At 32.3% G+C, this 19,638-nt stretch overlaps 3 protein-coding genes across 11 annotated transcripts in view; 1 reads left to right on the top strand and 2 right to left on the bottom strand.

Annotated features, from left to right (window-relative positions):
* The window catches only part of LOC148623994 (proteasome activator complex subunit 4-like), a 95,192-nt gene extending 86,228 nt beyond the window's left edge, over nucleotides 1-8,964 (bottom strand). Inside the window, exon 1 of the mRNA XM_088566393.1 lies at nucleotides 8,695-8,964. Within this exon, the coding sequence (XP_088422519.1) occupies nucleotides 8,695-8,888 (194 nt within the window). The 5' untranslated portion in view covers nucleotides 8,889-8,964. The remainder of the gene's footprint in view (nucleotides 1-8,694) is intronic.
* Nucleotides 8,965-9,203: 239 nt separating this feature from the next.
* Nucleotides 9,204-14,681, top strand: LOC148623993 (acylphosphatase-2-like). 7 transcript variants are annotated; one of them, XR_015919592.1, is made up of 5 exons: nucleotides 9,253-9,389; nucleotides 11,407-11,423; nucleotides 12,329-12,438; nucleotides 13,059-13,200; nucleotides 14,294-14,681. XR_015919592.1 is itself a non-coding variant. In XM_088566392.1 (4 exons), exons 1-4 carry the CDS (start codon nucleotides 9,219-9,221, stop codon nucleotides 14,412-14,414), a joined length of 288 nt encoding a protein of 95 aa, XP_088422518.1. In that variant the 5' UTR covers nucleotides 9,204-9,218; the 3' UTR covers nucleotides 14,415-14,681. The 7 variants fall into 7 exon arrangements, 4 of the variants coding, with proteins under 4 accessions (XP_088422518.1, XP_088422517.1, XP_088422516.1 ...); XR_015919590.1 differs by having other exon boundaries at nucleotides 12,326-12,438; XR_015919591.1 differs by having other exon boundaries at nucleotides 12,326-12,438; nucleotides 13,059-13,217.
* Nucleotides 14,682-14,818: 137 nt separating this feature from the next.
* Nucleotides 14,819-19,638, bottom strand: part of LOC148623992 (structure-specific endonuclease subunit MUS81-like) — a 47,354-nt gene continuing 42,534 nt past the window's right edge. For all 3 annotated transcript variants that reach the window (XM_088566386.1, XM_088566385.1, XM_088566383.1), the window contains exon 21: nucleotides 14,819-15,885. Coding sequence is in view for 2 of the 3 variants with exons in the window: in XM_088566385.1 (XP_088422511.1) it covers nucleotides 15,819-15,885 (67 nt within the window). In the remaining variant the exon portion in view is untranslated. The remainder of the gene's footprint in view (nucleotides 15,886-19,638) is intronic.

Raw genomic sequence — 19,638 nt, 5'->3', positions numbered from 1 at the left:
AATCTATTGGGAATGCATTGTTTTGTTCACTCAATCAGAACCTATATTAATTATAAAACAAAGTGCAAAGGTATATATCACTTTGGACCCTTTATCTTTGATATGATTAAAGATGGAGCAAGATGTCACTGTACTTCCATGTAAAGAGGAACATTTTGAAGAAAAAATCATTGAATTTAAACAGATAAATTTTTATTTTTAAATATAGTCTTACAAAATAAAATGTTATCATAGAGATATGTCTTGCCTGTTTTTCAATATTTGATAGTGACTGCATGAAACAGATATGGAATTTAACGTAGGTGATGCTAATGAACTGCATACCAAATAGGATTGAACTACCACAAGTGATCCATGTTGCACTGATCTAAAGAGAAAACAATTAAAGAACCTTAATGAGCACGCCCACATACCCCATGCGTCCCCATGTTGGAAACTCAAGTAAATTTGTTTGTAAGAGAAATACATGTAGAAGGACCCCGATAAAAAGAGGAATAAGAATGCTTTTTAGGCTTTAGACCTTTATCTTCTAACTAAATTCTATTACTCAGAATGGTGGTTTCAAACTCCAGACTGTGATTTCTTTGAGTTTTAGTTAATCAAAAGTAAATATCATCGTAGAGGAACAAAATGTACACTTGACAATAACTTATCATGGTGAACTTATATACCAAAAATTGTGTCATAATCTGCAAGCATTTAGAAAAAGAAAGTCTGAAAAACGGTTATTTCTGTAAATTCAGCTAAGTTCAAGGCCCGTAATTTCAGTAAAAATCATTGGAGTGGAACCAACAACAAACTTGTCCGGTAACTTATCATGGTTAATTTCTATACTAAAAATCAGGTCAATATCTGCAAGCATTTAGAAAAAAGATCCGGAAAACTGTTATTTCTGTGAAAATTTCATTCAATTGATTCAGTGGTATAGGAGGAGTAACATGGGTCCCCCTTGTCCCCATATTAACAAATGTTTAAGTCCCAAGTTTTGCAACGTGAAACCCCCAAATTGATTCTGATCAAATTCTAAAATAAGAACATGTAATAAAGATTCTGTGCAAATTTCATTCAATTCCATACAGTGGTATATGAGGAGTAACAAATAAGAGATAGGCCCCCCATGTCCCCCAATTAACAAATGACAAAGTCCATGTTTTGCTATGTGAAACCCACAAATGATTCTGATCAAATTCTAAAATATGAGGTGCACAATGGGGACATGCAACAAAGATTCTGTGAAATTTCATTAAATTCTTGGAAGAGTAACAGATTTATCAGAGATGGGTCTCCCTTGTGTAATGGAAGGATGGACAGACACCCCTATCACTATAAACCCCTACTTTGCAAGTGGGGGGTATTTATAACAATAAAATGGGACAAAGACAAAAATGGCCTGGTTGTCTTAAGGTTGAAAAATACACCAAGTTCGTAAATAGGAAGTTGAAGTAAGACCTGAAATTGCATCCCAGGATATGGGACCACATACTAAAGTTGTGTATCAAATATCCAGTGCACCTGGCAAACCATGCCCTATTAACTAAGTAAGTTTAACAAAAAAATGCTGAAAAAGAGCATCTACTGATGAATGCTTTAAGTTCAACTGAGTACCTATTACAATGCAGGAAATACCTTCAAAGAGTTTTTAGAACCTCTGGAAAAAATTTGGACAGAAGCCCCTCATGCCTTGTTATCCCAACAGAAGTGAGGGGGCATTACATTGTAGGTCAGTATATATTTGTTGAAAAAGAACATAAAATGAGTTAAATCATCATCACTTCGACTCAGAAGACCATGTTTACTATATATTACTATATATATATCAAATATCATTGAAATTGAAGCAAATGAACAAATTAGGGGGAAAATGGTTGCTCAGAACAAATTTTCGTCATCTCCATTCAACTTAGATTGCCATATTTCCTCATGAAACCGAAAATCATTGGAATCCTAGCAACTGCTAAAAACGGCTGCAAAATGACAGCCATTATGAAAATTCAACTAAAAAATTTCAATACTGCAAGTAGCTTTCATTTTTCATTCTACTAAAGTTGAGGAAAAAATAGCAAAAATAGCATTTTGACCATTATGTTCTATTTTTAGTAATGACAGCCATGTTTGTCAACTGATGAAAAATTTTAAACAATCAGTTTGTGCAGGATACCCTGAGAAACAATTATGCCAACTTTGATCAAATTTCGTTGGAAGGTTTCAGAGGAGAAGATTTTCAAAGTTGTACATGTGAAAAACAACAAAAAAAATCTGTTTCAGGGGCCATAACTCCTACATCAGGTGATAAATCATTTTGGAAATTTTGGCATAGATCAGTTTTCTGATGGTGAACACTAATACCCCATGTTATAATTTTGCTAAATTCAACTTTTTTTGAGTTATTTGTAAATAAACAGCTGCACTTTAAGAGCATGATACACCCGTTACCCTATTAACTTGTCCTTATGCTTTTAATGAATTTAGATGATCAACCATAAAAAAAATGTGATCCCTGTCAAATACCCTGCCCTCTCCCCAAAAAAAAGTAAATAAAAATGCACAAGAAATTTGGCACTATCAAGGCTACCTCAAGTTCAACTAAGTTTGCAGTCTTGATTTTTCACCATACATTCTATCTTGTTCAAAACACACTTTTCTGACAAGGTTACCAAGTACCTTTCAGATTTATTAGTCGATCATCATAACAAATGATCCTTTTTCAATGAATAAATTTCCTTGACCATTTCCACCTTTTTTTAAAGAGTAAAACTTCATAACAGGAAACGAAAAATCTTAAATGTATAAAAATCGAAAGGCAGCTTACATCAATAGATATGAACAATTCACCTAAGTTTCATAAAAGTTGGCGAAAGTGTTTTTGAGTTAATGTCCGAAGTGTTGACGACGGACAGATGGACAGAGGGATGAACGGATAATGGTATACCATAATACATCCCGTCACAGATGGGCGTGTAAAAATTATATTGACCCCTATGTTCTATTTTTAGTAACAGCAGCCATGTTTGTTAACATTTAAAATAAATTTATACAATCAGATTGTGGAGGATACCCTGGGAACAACCATGCCAAGTTTCACTCCAATTGGTCAAGCAGTTTCAGAGGAGAAGATATCAAAAAAAAGCTAATGACAGACGACAGACACAAAGTGATAACAATAGCTCACATGGCCTTTAGGCCTGGTGAGCTAAAAAAAAACTTGATAGAACTGAATATGTAACTAATTCATTCATTGTAACTTATTAACTAAAATGGTTTTAAGTGGTACATGTATACTGTCATCAATTGCATTACATCCATTACTCTTTTAGATGTCATTTTTGATGGTCTGAATAGGCCATAAAGCCGCCATATTTATGACAAAAGTAAGACTTATTAATTTGCTTACCAAAATTTTAAATGTTAATGCAAACTGCTATATGACATAGGTATATAGCTAAATTATAAAGCAAAATATTGGCAATCAGTTTGATGTTTTTTCTTAAAATTTAGGTATGTAGTTGTACTTGCAGGGGGATACAACACACTTCATATTGTACATTTATGGCAGGACGGCCTACTTGCGATGTAGTAGGTAGCTTAACCGATTGATTTAAATTGGTTCTTCTCCTTATGTTGCATAATTTCAGTCTTAAAGAAATAGAAACTGAATCCCCAATAAGACCCTTTACTCCTACATGTATATAAACAGTCAAAACTTCCAAAATTTCTATCTGACCAACTGATTTTTGTCTGACATGTCTGTCGGTCAGATGCTATTTCATAATGACTGTAAATTGATAATGTTGCTAAATGTAATCAAAGTAATCATGTACTGAATCAATTTATATCGATTGTTTAAATAATCGTCAATTTGAATAAATGAATAAAAACAAAACTCTCCAACATACTGAATAATTGAACAACAAACTACAAATTGGCCTATCCCTGTTTCTAAATTTTCAAGTCGAAATTCAATTTTTCAACCTACAGGTTGAAACTGTCTTTCAAATCATTCAAACTTAAGCCGCCACACTCACTGAAATAAATCATCTCCTTAGATAAATGTCCCTCTCAACTAGCTTCATTCCTCAGTTGATAAGATTTGTAGCTCAAATGCTACAAATTATGGCATAGACACCTATGTGTCATTTCAAGTACTTCCTTTCTTAAGCACCTAGGTAATTCCAGAAACATGTACATTAACATAAACACCAAAATCATAGAATATAATTTCAACAATTATGTCTGGTTCAGACAATACAAGTCATGCATTTGTTAGGCCCTGGAGCATATGGAGCACCCGCAGCTCTATTATCTTCACACATGGCCTAAATAGCCCAATAGATTTTGTAATGATTATTACAAAAGGCAATATCAACAGACCACAGACTGACACCATTCCCGAGAAATGCATTATCAAAATTCCTATGTTATCCCCTAAGCAAAGTTTCATTTTTATTTGTCATCTCCAGGTTTCGGATGTCGAGAGGTGGTGACCATAATAAAAATACATGATACAGTGAGTGATACATAGGGATGGTTTCAGGGGTTATGCTACCCTATTGTACAATGTTTGGCAAAAAAAAATGAGGGATACTGCTTCAGTATTCCTCTTTATACATGTATTTCATTTCTATGATTGATGAATATTCACAGCCTTGCAGAGCATTCATTTCTAGTTAAACATTAAAAAGTTTACTATATATCTAAAAATAAATGGACAACTTGAACATATTGACAGTGAACAGCTGGTTGCATAGAAATAAACAGGTACATTGTACTGATAAACTATTTTTAATTGGATTGCTGTTAATACATACCATATTAATCAGCATATTTAGTTCCAGTAACAATTGTTTAATAGGTTTGTTTATTGGTGTAAATAGCATAAAATTAGATTTGATGTATAGGAAATACCTTTAAAGTGGACCTAACTATCTGCACTTGAACCTTGATGGGATATGCCAATGGGACAATTTTCCTGTGGTAGTTTAATAAGATAATTGCAGATGCTAACAGGCTTTACAAATATAAAGGCTCTGGCGACTGCAATATCAATTCTGATCTTCTATCTTAATTGATAAAAACCTCACTTGATTGCATTATTTTCCTGTAAAAAGAGCTTAAGCGCATTTCATGAATGCTGCAGATGACAAATATTTCATTTTGAAAAATTGCATTAATGAGTGTTTCTCTTGGGAAAATACCCTAGAAAATCATAAAGGTGAGTACATGTACATGTACATTCTGTTCCCTTATGTAAAAAATGGAAAGACATACACATCCTTATTCTGTTGATGTGCAAAAAGGTATTCTTGTCTATTAAATAAGCTCAAAATAACACGTTTTCCAGTTTTTGTTGTCCATTCCGATCAGTGATTTTATTGAAAAATCCTGAAAGCCTAGAAAGTTTATCTAAATTTATCATATTTATTTTTAAAAAAATAGTTACTTAAAGTACACAACACAAAATATTACTCTTCCGAGATATAGTGCTCTTTTTATGGGAAGAATTTATACGAAAAATGAAACATTCCTTTCTTCACCACCTTAAATTTTCACCATCACGGCTAACTGATATTTTTACATTAGAAAATATGGTTTTAAAATCATTTTAACACTTGGCTGATACTTTTAAAATGATTAAGTTGTCAAAGAAGAATTAAAATTTTCTGTTCTAGTGTCAAATAAGTAATTGTGATCATATTGACAGTTTTATGATCTGTTTGAAATGGTGTCCTCCTGAAGAGTCCCAGGTCACCATAAGTGGGTCATGCCAATCATAATTGAAAATGAAATACAGGACCTGAACAAAACACAGTTATAGGAATTTTCTATTGCATTGGTCCATCTTATATTTCACCCCAAAGTGGAAAGTTGATGAGCTTCAATAATTATGGTCCTTCCTATTTCAATGGGAAGACCTACTTGTATTTCTTCTGATTATTCCTTTTTTTTTTTTTTTGGCACCCAATTTGCCCGTTTCTGATTAAATCATATCACAACAAGATTTTGACCATCTTTGACAATCCGAGATAAGACTTGGGAATTCACCCTGTGAGACGTGATCATTTGTTGGTCCAGAGATATCTGCCCGTAGCAGAAAAATTAATTTTGTAAATATTTCTTTAACCGTTTTAGATACACACAAACTGAAAGCTACATACTGTTCAGAAACAGGAGGCAGTATTATTTGACAAGGTTTCAGAAAGATTTTAGGTTTTCCTGGTTATGCGATTTTGTGACCTAAAATGAAATGATTCAATTGGTCATATAACTTTAAAATCGTAAGTTGTACAATAATAATGAAGTTACATTTTTCCAACATTGTGGTGCAAACTGACACAATGGAGGCAATTTACTCGCATTTGTACACAATGTTCATCAGGGTTCGAAATTACTATTGGTCCGCTAGCCCGTGTCTAGTAAAATCAGTCACGGTGTAGAAAAATGCTTTATTGTACTGGTCCGGTGGTCCAGAAGAATTTTCTGGAAATGTACCAAGAATTAGTAATTTCATAATTCCAGTCTTTAAACACTTAAGGATTTTGAGAGGCATATTTCAAACATACATCACTATTGATCAATGTCAAGGTAAACCAAATCAGAACTTCTCAGCCTTTCTCATAACAGAAAGGTAGGTATTTTAAGTTCGGAAAATTAACTGTGTAGTTCCAAAAGAAAGTAAACAAGTGGTGACACTTTGAAGAAGTATTGAAACCTACCCCTCAAAAACGATCCTCCAATGAAATAGGGGAACAAAAATAAAGTGTATGACTCGGCAAAGAGGTGCCGAACGTTTCAGGCTTCAATACAAATTAGAAAAGGAATAGATGTACTGGGTATTGTACATGTAAATATTGTCGACATAACGCTAGTAGGGATGGTCGCGACAAACTTATAACCGAAACAAAAAACCTTAAAATAGGATACACTTGACTGGCACAAGAAGAATAAACAACACATAAAGGCTAGTGATATCCACCATGCCATGAAAGCTCTTAGTCTGAATTTGAATCTGACTTAACTTTCAATTAGACACAGATGATAAATAAAATTGTGTTCACTGTTGCAATTAAAATTGTTGTGTCATAGCAAGTTAATCAATTGAAAGTTTGCAGCCTTTCAAGATCTAAGATAATATTTTATGTTGTCTTCTAAGTTCCAATGCCCATTACCTGGCATCACTTCTATATATTCATTTTAAAAATTACTTTCTTAAAAGATCCAGACTTCAAAGCAATGAAGAAAACACAACAAAAATGAATGAAATGCCACTTTTATCAAAAACAAACCATCTTGTGCTATTCAGTTCAGGTTTCAATCAAGGCTGCGAAATCAGGTCTAGTGGCTTGTTTTCAGGTCTAGATATTTTTGTTGTCTACTAGACCTGTGGTCTAGACAAATTTCGATCCCTGTTCATACACTTTTGTAATGAAAGGTATGATTTTAAAGTTTACAATCTGAGTTTCATTTTGAATACTTTTGATCAATATACACCAAAGTAATCCATTTACAATGCATAATTCCATGTTCTGCATGTTTTTTTATTGGTACTACAGAGAAGGATGGCCATTTGACCTGTAGGTGGTAATAAGACCTATGCTTTGGGATACTTTATAATTACCTCCCTTTGGTATTTTCTATGTTTATGAAAACCATCATTATGTATTGTTATAAATGAGTTTTGATGAAATTAACAGAGAACAATATATCATTTCTAATGAAACTTCTAAATTACTATTTCTCATTAGTTTAATAACTTTTTTGGATGTTTAATAATTGTCAGAAACCTTACCATACAGAATACAGTCCTTGAACCGATCCGCGTAACGATTTGATGGATCAATGACCGTTGACGGATTGATTGCTGACAGATCGATGACCGATCTGATCACAGTTTTGTTATGCAAAATGACATAAGATCTGTTTGAAATAAACAAAATGTAAAATAAAAGTATAACTTGATGTTTAAATCTATCACATTATGTAAAAATGTGTAAAATTGACAAAGAAAACAACAAAAACCATAAAATACAGTGACCACTCTGTGATTACGTGGTGCAATCACTGGTATAATAGATTGGTTTGATGGATCAATGACTGACCGGAAACTGATCAGTGATCGATCGCAATTTTTGTTGCACTGATCGGTTCATGTACTGTATATGCATGAAATAAATCATCTCGTCTCATTACCTTATTCAGGAATTATCCTTTTATAACAACATGGAGTTAGTGCTAATTGTTAAGAGGTTAATGGCATTTAGTCAAGTTCTCTAGGGCAGAGTAAATTAGATTAAAGTAAGAAATGGATGGGAAAGACCTCACAATGGTACTTGAACAATTGACCTTTTACGTTTAATAGACAATATTTCAATGCAAAATTTGTTCGTAATTGTGCCTGGTGAGGCCTGAGGCTAGTGAGACGTAATTTACATGACTAAAGAATAAATTCTGAAGCCAAATCTGTTTGTCACTGGCTTGTCGCTGAGCAGTCTAGTGTATGATCCTCAGTGGCAGAGTTATAAGTTAACTTAATGAGGTGAATAATGTACTAGCAGTGTAAGTGTAAGTTACCATCCCCCTCCCCACTCCATTGTCATTGATAAAAATGGATTCATTATTACCTTCAAGGCTATCAGTGAATGTTACATCGAATTATAAGACTGTTAAAAGGTTTATACATAAAAAAGAAAAGAGTATTACCTTGTTAACTGTCCACTCCAGTGACTTGCACCAACCTTAATGTCTCTAAATGCAACAGATTTTCCAAGGTTGGATTTAATTTCAGCAAAAACAGCATTTGATTCACTGTCAAGATTATCGACATACGGAAGATATGTGTTGTATATCTTTTCCTTCTGTGGGATGAATCCTATATCTTTCTCTCGTGTATCCATTTTCCGTTAATATGAAAATTTTAGCTATTCAGAATGACTTGCTTCTGCAGAAGAATCCATTTTTTATTCTACCTAAAAGACGATCATTCTGATTAGTCAGAGAAAGATAGTCGGACCAATCGCAATAAGTTTATCAAAAAAGTACAAAATAACCAGTCACCTCGGCCATCACACGTTTCGGCCACATTATTTTTTATTATTTGTTTCAAATGATCGTTTAAAAATGATTAAAGTTAACCTCAGTCACCAATCTTTATTTTACAAATTTGAGTTAATATATACGAATTTATACAATATTTATACAATGAATGGACGTAGCATATGGCGTAAATGAAGGGAAATAACAAAATTACCATACTGATAAAACGTGGTACGATGTAGGTAGTGTAGCAGAAAAAAACTAGTATATCAGCTGAGTCTGAGCTTTGTCGAGCATGACTGACACCAGTGAAAATGTAAATTATATTTCGGTTGATTATGAAGTTTACGGCAGAGTGCAGGGTACGAATAGTGGAGCACATCACCGAATCTTCGTGACAAAACAAAATGCTGTTTTGAAGTCAAATTATATTCTACGGCATACGCTTTCCCCAACTGGCCTTAGCCAAATAATTTTATTGCCATTCTCTGACAAAATTTAAAAAAAAATAATGAAAACTGCATTTTTCACTTCTTTGATCATGTTTTAACAGAATCATATGAACTTTGAGAAAAAATATTTCCCCTACCTACATGTACCTACCCAAACGCCTTGAAACGGGCCAAAGCCAAGCAGGATTAAGCATATAGATGACAGCAGACTGAAACAGTAACCTGTACATATTTTACAGCAATAAAAATAGTAGCTAAGATCATTGTATTGCAAACTTAGGGCCCAGGTATTCAATAACTTTTCAGGAATTCAGGCGTATCCCATTCTGTCTGACATGTACACATAAAACTGTGATGCACATCTTTCTGCAGTTTTCAAATGTCTATCATGTGGAATTTTTTTAATTGGAAAACTCCAAAACCATCTAAATATGCAGACCGCCAGACATGTCTGTTGAAAATTCATTTGGTCCAGTACTAAATTTTGATTTCTCTAGTTTCCTCCATACATGTATGAGAAAATAAGACAAAATTGCAAAATTAGAGATTTGATTCGGTGACCCCAGAATGATTTTCGATGGGTCTGATATTCTCAGCGATCAAAATATTTATGGCATGCATTGCATCAAATATTTATTTTGGAGCACTTGACATTTATTTTTTAAAAAGTTTCCAAAGGATCATCAAAATATATTTAAATATTTAGTGTATTACCTTCAAACATAGAGATATATAATATGAAATCAGAAATTTTGTAAACTATCCAATTTTTTGATAAAATCATACATACAGCAAAGTGTTCTTAACCAATGAAATTGTAATATTTTAGTTTTGTACATGGAGACACTACCAAGGGGAAACAAACTGTATTTTATGTGTGGCCTCACATACAAATGTACATGTATATCATCACTATTTTCCCTCTGACTACAAACCTGTGCAGTTGGAAATATGTATGGCAGGAGCTTCCCAGTATTTCATGAAAATTCATCAATCTCCTGCTGACGTGCCCATGTCAAAGGAGATTTAGAGACTTTCACAGAAATTTCTCCTGTCTTATTTGAATTTTCAGATTAAAATCATAATTAATTACTTCAGTTATTGCCAAAACATGTCACGAAAACAAAAAACACAGCACATCTCCTGGTTTGAGAAAATTTTGAGGGGGAGATCCCCCGTTTTAGAATTTTCGAAGCTTAACACCTTTGTCTGGAACCCATTTTTTCACCTTACAAATATTTGAATACAACATTGAAACCTTTTACTCGTACAAATATATGTTATTGTAATAGGAGTCCTTCCTTACAACCGCTCAGTTGATTCTTTTGTAGGGCTGATCACAAGGATTATTTCATCTAAGGAAAGTTTCTATTATGATCTTCATGACACTGAATAGATACTGCAAACATGTATTTTTTGGCCTTTCAAAAATGGAATAGTTCTAAAACTTTGACCAAACAGAGAATCATGTAAATATTGTCATTAACTGAAAGTCTCTATTATTAATATGGTTTTCAAGATTTTGGCTAGAAAATGCAAAAACTGCAGTTTTTGCCTTTCAAAGGCAACATTTGTAATAAGGAATTGTTCTACAATGGAGAATGTTGTATACCATATCATAAAGATCATTTATAGAATTGAAGGTCATCTGTGTTTGTTTTTATCTGTTGTTCATAGCTTTTTAGATATACCTTGAAATACATGTAAGCAGCTTTACCACTATGATCTATAAATAAATATAACAGCCATATTGTAGATCGAATCTTCAAAATAAGTGCAGCAGAAATGATTCTTTTTCCCCCAAAAACGTAATTTTAACTTTTTAGGAGCAGGTTGGTCCAAAGAACTTCAGTATAGTTAATAATTTGGAGTGGGATAAATCTGAATTCTTCTTTATACTAATGATTTACTTGTGTTTTCTTTGCAGGTGTATTTTTCAGAAAGGTGAGCCTTAAGTTTATTTTACTTGCACAATTTACTAGCAATGTATTATAGACAAACTTCTCAGATTTACATATAAATGTAGAGTTAAGGTTAAATTTTGTATTCAAACTACAATTTTTGTGATTTTATTTTATGATACATGTACATGTTTTGTATACAATTTCATAGAAGCCACTTTGTCTTAGTCTCTATTATCAAACTTACTTCCATTATTTTCAGATTTTTAAATAACATTTAAATCACTTTAAGTAAACATAAACAGCATTGTCTAGTGCATAATTATAAAGATAATTAGTGCATCTTTTTACTTTTTTAATCACTTTTAATGAGGCAAATTGAATTGTATTCCTAATCCCACTCAACAAGTGGTTAGCATAATGGAATCATATTGTCTGTCCATCATTCTGTTTCATTGAATTTTGGCTCTATTATCTCAACTCCCAATGGATGGATTGATGTCAAATGCATAGTATATGGCTTTATATAGTTAAAGCATATGTTATAAGAATTTTTAAATTGCTGTGTGAAATCAACTTCCTGTTTTGTGGGACTGCCATTTTTTCATTATATGGAATGATAAAGAACATTTGTTTTTTTTTTACAAAAATCTCAATCTAAATAAAATCAGACCTATCAGTTGTTCCATTCAGTCAACTACATGCAGTGACCGAATGGATTGATACGTCTAATTTTAATTAGATAATAAAAGTTTCAGCTGCCACAGAACTGATTGATTTCAAATGTAGCTTGAAACTTAATATAAATGGGGCATATGTCGTAAGTGATTAAGATTGTTGTCCAATATCAACTTTTTGTTTCTTTGGATTGCCATATGAGCTGGGTATACCTAGCATGACAATGAGTGCAATTTCATGTTTTTCTTGAAATGATATATTTGAAAGCAGTATACCTCTGATAAAGCCAGAGAGGTTGGTGTCGGTGGATGGGTGATGAATACAGCAAGTGGGACAGTCAAAGGAACATTTCAAGGATCTGTTCAAAAAGTCAATGAAATGTAAGAGTCAGTTATTACAAAGCTATATAACCTTTTAATATTCTGAATTATGCAAGACACAATCTACTGAAATACAATGTATAACTATGAATGTTGAAAAATGTATTTCTAGAATACACACACATGCACAAGTATATTGTAGTAACTGGCTCATTTACATGGCAAAGTAGTTTTAATAAATTTACAGGTACCTTCACAAATAAAACTAGTAAAATGGATGTGCTAAGTTGCATGTTGTCTTGTAAACATTAACTGTAATAAGACTATAGACCTTTTCAAAAAGAACATTTCATCAATTGAATTTTTTGTATGACCGCAAAACTGTTGTCATAGATACTTGGTTTTTGTGTGATAACTTAACTTATAACTTGGGTTGATCGTTATAAAATTTTTTAACAAGGTTCCAAACCATGAAAGAAGATTGGTTTGTATTTTAGGGGTTATGGCCCCTACTGTTTTAGAAATAGGGGCCAAAAAGGGACCTAAAACAAGTATTTCATGGAATTTAACTATACAACTCCAAATAAAGCATTTGAATGTCCATGGTATTGTTTCACAATATTCTATACCACAATGGTCAGACTTGAACTGATTTATGGGATAAAGACTTTAATTTTCAGGAAATAGGGTCAAAAAGGAGGCCAAAAACATGCATGATCGAGATGTCCAGACAACAACTAATGACTATTAGTGAATAAGTCTTTTTGAAATTGTATAACAAGGCAACGTACCACAAATAGAAGACCAGGATTGATTTTTGAGGTAGTGACATGAGCCAAGTAAGAATAAGGGACCAGAAACCAGTATTTTTTTCTTCTGATTTCTTGACAATAGCTTGTTTATTTCAGGTCTGATTTTGAAAACTATTATGAGATTCATCATGAAAATCCTTGCCTGTGTTTTTGTTATCAGATTTCAGATATCTTTTACAGCTATCGAATAATAAGCGGCCAAGGGGCCATGCCCTAAAAAATTGTCTTCTTTATTTTTGGTATGATTTTCAATTTTTTTTTATTAGATTCCTCATTCATCCCTGCCTGCAGTTTTTCAATCAGATTTTAGATGTCTTTTACAGTTATTGAGTCATAAATGGCCAAAGGGGGTCACGTCCTAAAAATGAGGTCCAAACTTTTTTTATTTTCATTGCGATGTTGAAATTTTTTTTTCTATTGAATTTCATATGAAAGTCTCAGCCTCAATACAAGAGCTTTAAGAAGTATGCTTACCAAATTAACCCTATCATTTACTGTTCTTGAGAAAATGAGGAATAAACTGTTCCATGAATGCTTCCAAAAGCAGACCTTCATACTTTAATTGAATTTCAAAATACTGGTCTTAACTGTAAAACAAAAACTATTGTGAAAACCCATAAACGATACGGCAAAAATTGATGGAATGGTCCTTTAGATTGGATTAGAAAAAAGGCCTCTAAAAGTCCTAGCAAATAGATCAGTTATTTTCAATGGAATGCAAAATTTTTTAAACTTTGATTTTTTTTTTTTTAAAGCTGAATTTGATTCCATTTGATCTGAAAAGGAGGCTGTTAAACTAGATTTTCACCACATCAGATAGTCCAAATTTTTAAACGCCATTTATTGACCTTCACTTCATTACAAGAAACAAAATACCCATATTTGAAAAGAATCTTCCTAATACTTCAAATTTTTTCATGGACAAGGTTTGGCAGCTGCCTGCTCACCCATTGAACATCCCCAAACTAATAATCGATTTTTTACTTCAGAAAATCTGGTTATCCTCTTTTAAGTACTACTAAAAGGATATCTGATAATTCTTGGTGAGCAATTCAAGCTCATTAGTTTGTTGTTGCAGTTATTTTTAATTTTATTTTTTTTAGGAAATATTTTGTAAGTAAAGTTGGAAGTCCTATGAGCACAATAAACAGAGCAGTTTTTTCAAACGAAAAGAAAATAGACAAGTTAGATTACACCAATTTTGCAGTAAGAGGATCTTGGTGAAGGATTGTTTTCTCTATTTAACTACCACCAGCCAAAAATGATTTCACCTTTACAGCTATTACGTGTGTTGGATTGTACAGTGAAGTGCACAGACATCATAAAATATAATAAACAACTGACATTAATGTGAATTTAAGAACAAATTAAGAGTTGATAAATTACCATATTTTAATGATGGCATTTAAAACTTAATCATATAAGTATACATTGTATTATAAATATGTATAAATTAAGGAATTTTTTTTGTGATTAAAATTGTGCTATTTACTTATTTGTCCATTCCATAAAAAAAATTCTAATGTTGAAGTGTGAGCAGTTAGAGAATAAATGTGGTCATATGTTTTAACATCTTCCTATGGTAGTTTAATATCAAAATTCAAGATACATGGTTAGATTTAGCTTATGAAAGATCCTCAAGAATTATTTTTTTCCCCAAGTACACATTTTTAACCCTTTTTGTTTCTAGTTGAAATTATATTATGAGATCAAATCCTCTACCTTTAATTTATATGTCATATACAACTATTAAATTACTATGTAATCAATAGTAACAGAAAAAGGTCAGTTACTCTTTGCTGTTTAAATTTTTATTGAGTTAAAACACTATTTGCCATGATGTTTTGCTTCTAAAAACAAAACCAACAAGATTGTTACATATATTGTATTATCAATATAGCTATAATTCTCTCATTTCAAGTGAAATGACAAATACATGAGACAATAGCTGATGAATGGAAATAGCACTTCTACACTTCATAACAATACATCAAAATGGCTAAAAAAATATTCCCATTACTCCTACATATTTGAATTTAAATGTTTGCAAAAATGCACATTTACTAGTACATTTCATAACAATACATCCTAATAAATAAGAAAATGTCCTTTCTAGCTGTTTCAGAGGAAATCAAACTAATTTAGACTCTACTTTCTGTTCAGATGCTTGGTTTTTGCTTTGAGAATAATGAAAGAAAAATATGATTGGCTGATCAGAAAGTAGAATGGAGTGTTGTTATATTCTACATGCAATGATTGAATGGAAGAATTGATAGGTCTAATTTTAATTAAATTGGGAGGAAATGTGTCTACTTAGTGTAGTGGACAATGGGACAGACAAATATTGTGTCCCTCCAACAGTTCATTTCAAGGAAAAGGACAGATGCACTTAGAAAAAATTGCCCTGCCAAGCTACTATTTACAAATTAGATATTTACTAGGAAAGTAACAGGAAAAAAATCTATGTCAGACCAAACTTTTTTTAATTGGTATTAAAGAGCAAACAGTAATAAGTATAAACAAATCATGTAACAGATTAAACAAATTGACTGAAAACCTATCTGGTTTTCATACTTGCTTTTTGAATATGAAATTCATAGACAATGACTTAACATACACAGAAAGTTACTACATCAAAGGTCCCTTTGTACAGTACAGCTGATAAATCTGTCGACTCTGTGAGGTTCCAAGACTCCTGAAAAATAACAATATGGACTTGCAGTATATTAAGAAATTCTACCATACAAGCTATCATAGTATGAATATAGAAAACCTTTGGTCTTGCTGAACCAGAAAGACCAAAAGTATTTACCGTTTTTTTTTCTATTTCTAATGACCTATTGAATTTTCTTAAATAGAACTTTGTTTCTGAATACTTTGTAGTATGGATCACAGAAAATGTTTTAAACAAGCCTTATTTCTATCCATAAATTTATAGTTAGAATTAATTTTGAGGGTTGTAGACCACACTGTTTAGAAATAAGGAGCAAGCTAGAAGAAAAGGATGCCCCCATACTGCACTGAAGCATTTAAATTACATGAAAAAATCTTGTATGAAGACAGCCTCAGGAACTTATTTGTGATCTGCTCAACTAACATACCAAGTTTTTCATTAAATTTCTAAGTTCAAAGGAGCATAACTCCCATGCAAATTAGAGAATCAAAATTTCCTGATAATATGCACAACTACATAGGCTTTTCTTACTATGTACCAAGTTTCACAAAATTCAGGTAAGTAGTTTCAATTGGAACTCCTCAGCCTTTCTAGTTACATCTAAGAAAAACCTTGGAGGCACTAGGTGGTAGAATCTGCACAGAATTTTGACCGATCAAATTCTAAAATGATAGTTTCACTGATTGAAATTTTTACCATTCCTTTCTTTCCTAGCTTCATGCCAAAATTTTTGACTAAGTTATTGTTCTTCATTTCTTGTGATATCTAACCAAATTTTTAGCGCCACCTGGTGGACAGAACTACTTCCAGTCACGTATGACTACAATTCCAGCAAATTTTTCAAGAAGAAATTCTCCTTTCTGCATCTGAGATTACTTTTTAGTGGAGCAGAAATGGCCGAATAGTTCAGATTGATGATGATTTTTGGGAAATTTCTTAATTACAAGGGGTACGACTCCCATGAGAATCAGAGAATCAAATCTCTTGATAATATGCACTACATGTGTTCTTGCTACATACCAAGTTTTATGAAATTCTGTTGAGTAGATTTAGTTCAAAGGGGCATAACTCCCATAATAAAATATAGAATCAAAATATCAGATAATATTCACAACTATATATATATATGTCACAAGTTTTACAATTTCTGTCGAGTAGTTTCAGAGCAGTTATGATGACAAGCTGAAGCATGATGACTTTCAGTAAATATTTATGTCAAAAAGTGCATAACTCTCAGAAAAATTAGAGAATAAAAAATTCCTGATAATATGCACAACTACATATGGTATTCTTGCTACATACAAAGTTTCAGGAATTTCTGGTGAGTAGCTTCAGAGGACTTGTGATGACAAGCTGAAGTTTACAAATGGACGGATGGAGTGACCCAACTCCTAGACCTGCTTCCGCCTATGGCAATGCAGGTAAAAATTTTGCATTTATTGGAAATGAAGTGCTATCAAAAAGACATGCTGTGTAACCCTATGGAATATTGCAATTGACAAGTCTGACTATGTTTAAAATTAATAACATTTTCTGAAAATCCATGATGTTTGTCCTTGTATATCTCGATTATGTGTATAAACATCCTGCAAACTTTCAAAGCTGTAGCTCAAAAACTATTAAAGAAGATGTTCAGACAAAGTATGTACCCTCTATTACTCATATGGAATATTGAAATTTCTAAGAACAACTCTCTAATTTCAGCAATTTTTTTATGAAAACTAATTTCCTGAATATCCCAATAATGCTTTTACCAACTATAAACCTGTACCACATATCTGTGGGAATAAATAGCGAGACGAACCATTTACACATACTCCTTTTTACTCCTACAGAATATTCAAGTTTCTTAATTAAACTATCCCACAAAATTTCGAAGCTGTATCTAAATCAAAGTGCTGATAGCACTGGTGGTTTTTGATTCTTGTGAAAATTGTAGTATGAACAAAATTTCAAAGGTTATATGATGTTAAATGAAATTGTGATAATAAATTCCATTTTAAATACTATTAAGAACTGTCCTTTTTAATATGTATAAACGGAAAGTCAAGCTTTACTACTGATCAAACTTCACACGCATTTACATATTTTGTTCCATTTCACCTTTTTCCCCGATTTTAAATCTTTCAAAACGTTAATGTGCATTTACACTCAAAAGCTATATTAATAAAGTATTTATCCTACGTAACAATTACACTTAAATAAAACCAATATCAACTTAAGAAGATAATTTTCTTAACACAAGATTTTCAAAAACTGGACACTTTCATCAATTTGAATTTTCCCACCAATTTTACTTGGTTAAAATCACTGCTCTTCACTACCTACTTATAAATGGTAAAATATTAATGATAGGATGGATAATTTGACTTATAAAAGAGTTAAAATAAAACATTTAACACATTTCATCCTTCCAGACACATTTCTGCAAGAAATAATTCCCTAAATGTAAATTTATTACTAAATATCTTTCAATGCCAAAAAGGAGTCCCTCAAATCTTGAGTTATAATGAAGACTAGATCTTAATTTTATTTGCATAAATAATAGAATATTATTGAGCTGATAAATTGCAAGAAACTTATTTACTTGTTATAAAAGAGGTATTAAATGATATAAAAGGAATTTACATTTGTACTATATTTTTGTGTAGTGTTCAGGAATAGTACGGAAGTTCCAGTGATAGACAGGTGACAAAAAACTGTGGGAGAATATATCCTGACAAACCATGTACCCCTGTCTCGATGGACAAACTGAATGACAAGACTTAATTTATTTGCCGTGACTTTCAGTTGATTTTTTGGGGCATGGTCAAATTTCTTAACCCTATGACCGCAAAACCTTTCACCATAAGCCTACCCTGTAAAAATGTTTTAACATACAGTCAAACCTCAGTAGCTTCAACTCCAAGGGACCATAGAAATGTGTTAGAGAAATTGAAGTTCGTAGATTTCTGGATTTTTTCCTTGCAAGTCCAAGATTGGTTTTATCGTTAGAAATTGCTTAATTCCTACGAAGTTATAGTTCTTGGATATTTTTCAATCACTTTCAGAAGGTTATGTTGATTAGAGGACATTAAAACATGCTTTTTTTTTTTTTTCCAGAGTTCAAGTTCTTTGCTCAAAAATTTGTTTTCATCTGATTTTCTTTTATGCTTTCATCATGCTGACTCCGGAACATTCTTGAACTTCAATTAGTACCATGTTAGATTGAAAGTACCTAATTAGTGATGACTTAAATATTACCTGTAATTGACTAAAATGACAGGGTTTCAGTTTTTCACACCTTTTATTACCCAATCTGACAAAATGGCTGACAAGTTTGAGTTAGTGAGGGTTATTCTCTAAGATTTATAACCAAAAGGACACACTAGTCAGTTTGATTGTCAGAGAAATCCAAGGTTATTCATATTGATTATACAGAAGAAATGTTTGGTACTTTGAATTGTGTTAGAGACGTCCGAGTTTGATCGAGTGGAGTTCGACTGTAATTTCATAAGGAACAGATGAACCTCTGAATCATAAAAATTTGATCAACAATAAGGTTTTCGTATCAAAGCTAATACACATTTTCTCCCTTCTTACCCTTGGGGGTATGGCAAAAACCTAAAAAAACTATAGAGCCCTCTGCCATGTTCCTAAGAACAATGTGTTAAAATGTAACAAAGTTCGGATAAGTTTAACTCAAGTTATCATAAAAAGACGATAATGACATGGTGATACCATTTTATGACCAAAAAAATTTGTGGTTGTATAAAAAGGCAAAAAAGTTGTCAA

Source organism: Perna viridis, chromosome 2 (assembly GCF_037379345.1).
Source record: "Perna viridis isolate PV_CMFRI_1.1 ecotype Kerala chromosome 2, ASM3737934v1, whole genome shotgun sequence".
In the NCBI taxonomy this organism is placed as follows: Eukaryota; Metazoa; Mollusca; class Bivalvia; order Mytilida; family Mytilidae; genus Perna; species Perna viridis.
Note: the sequence above shows the minus strand (reverse complement) of the source record. Positions and strands in the feature narration are given on the sequence as shown.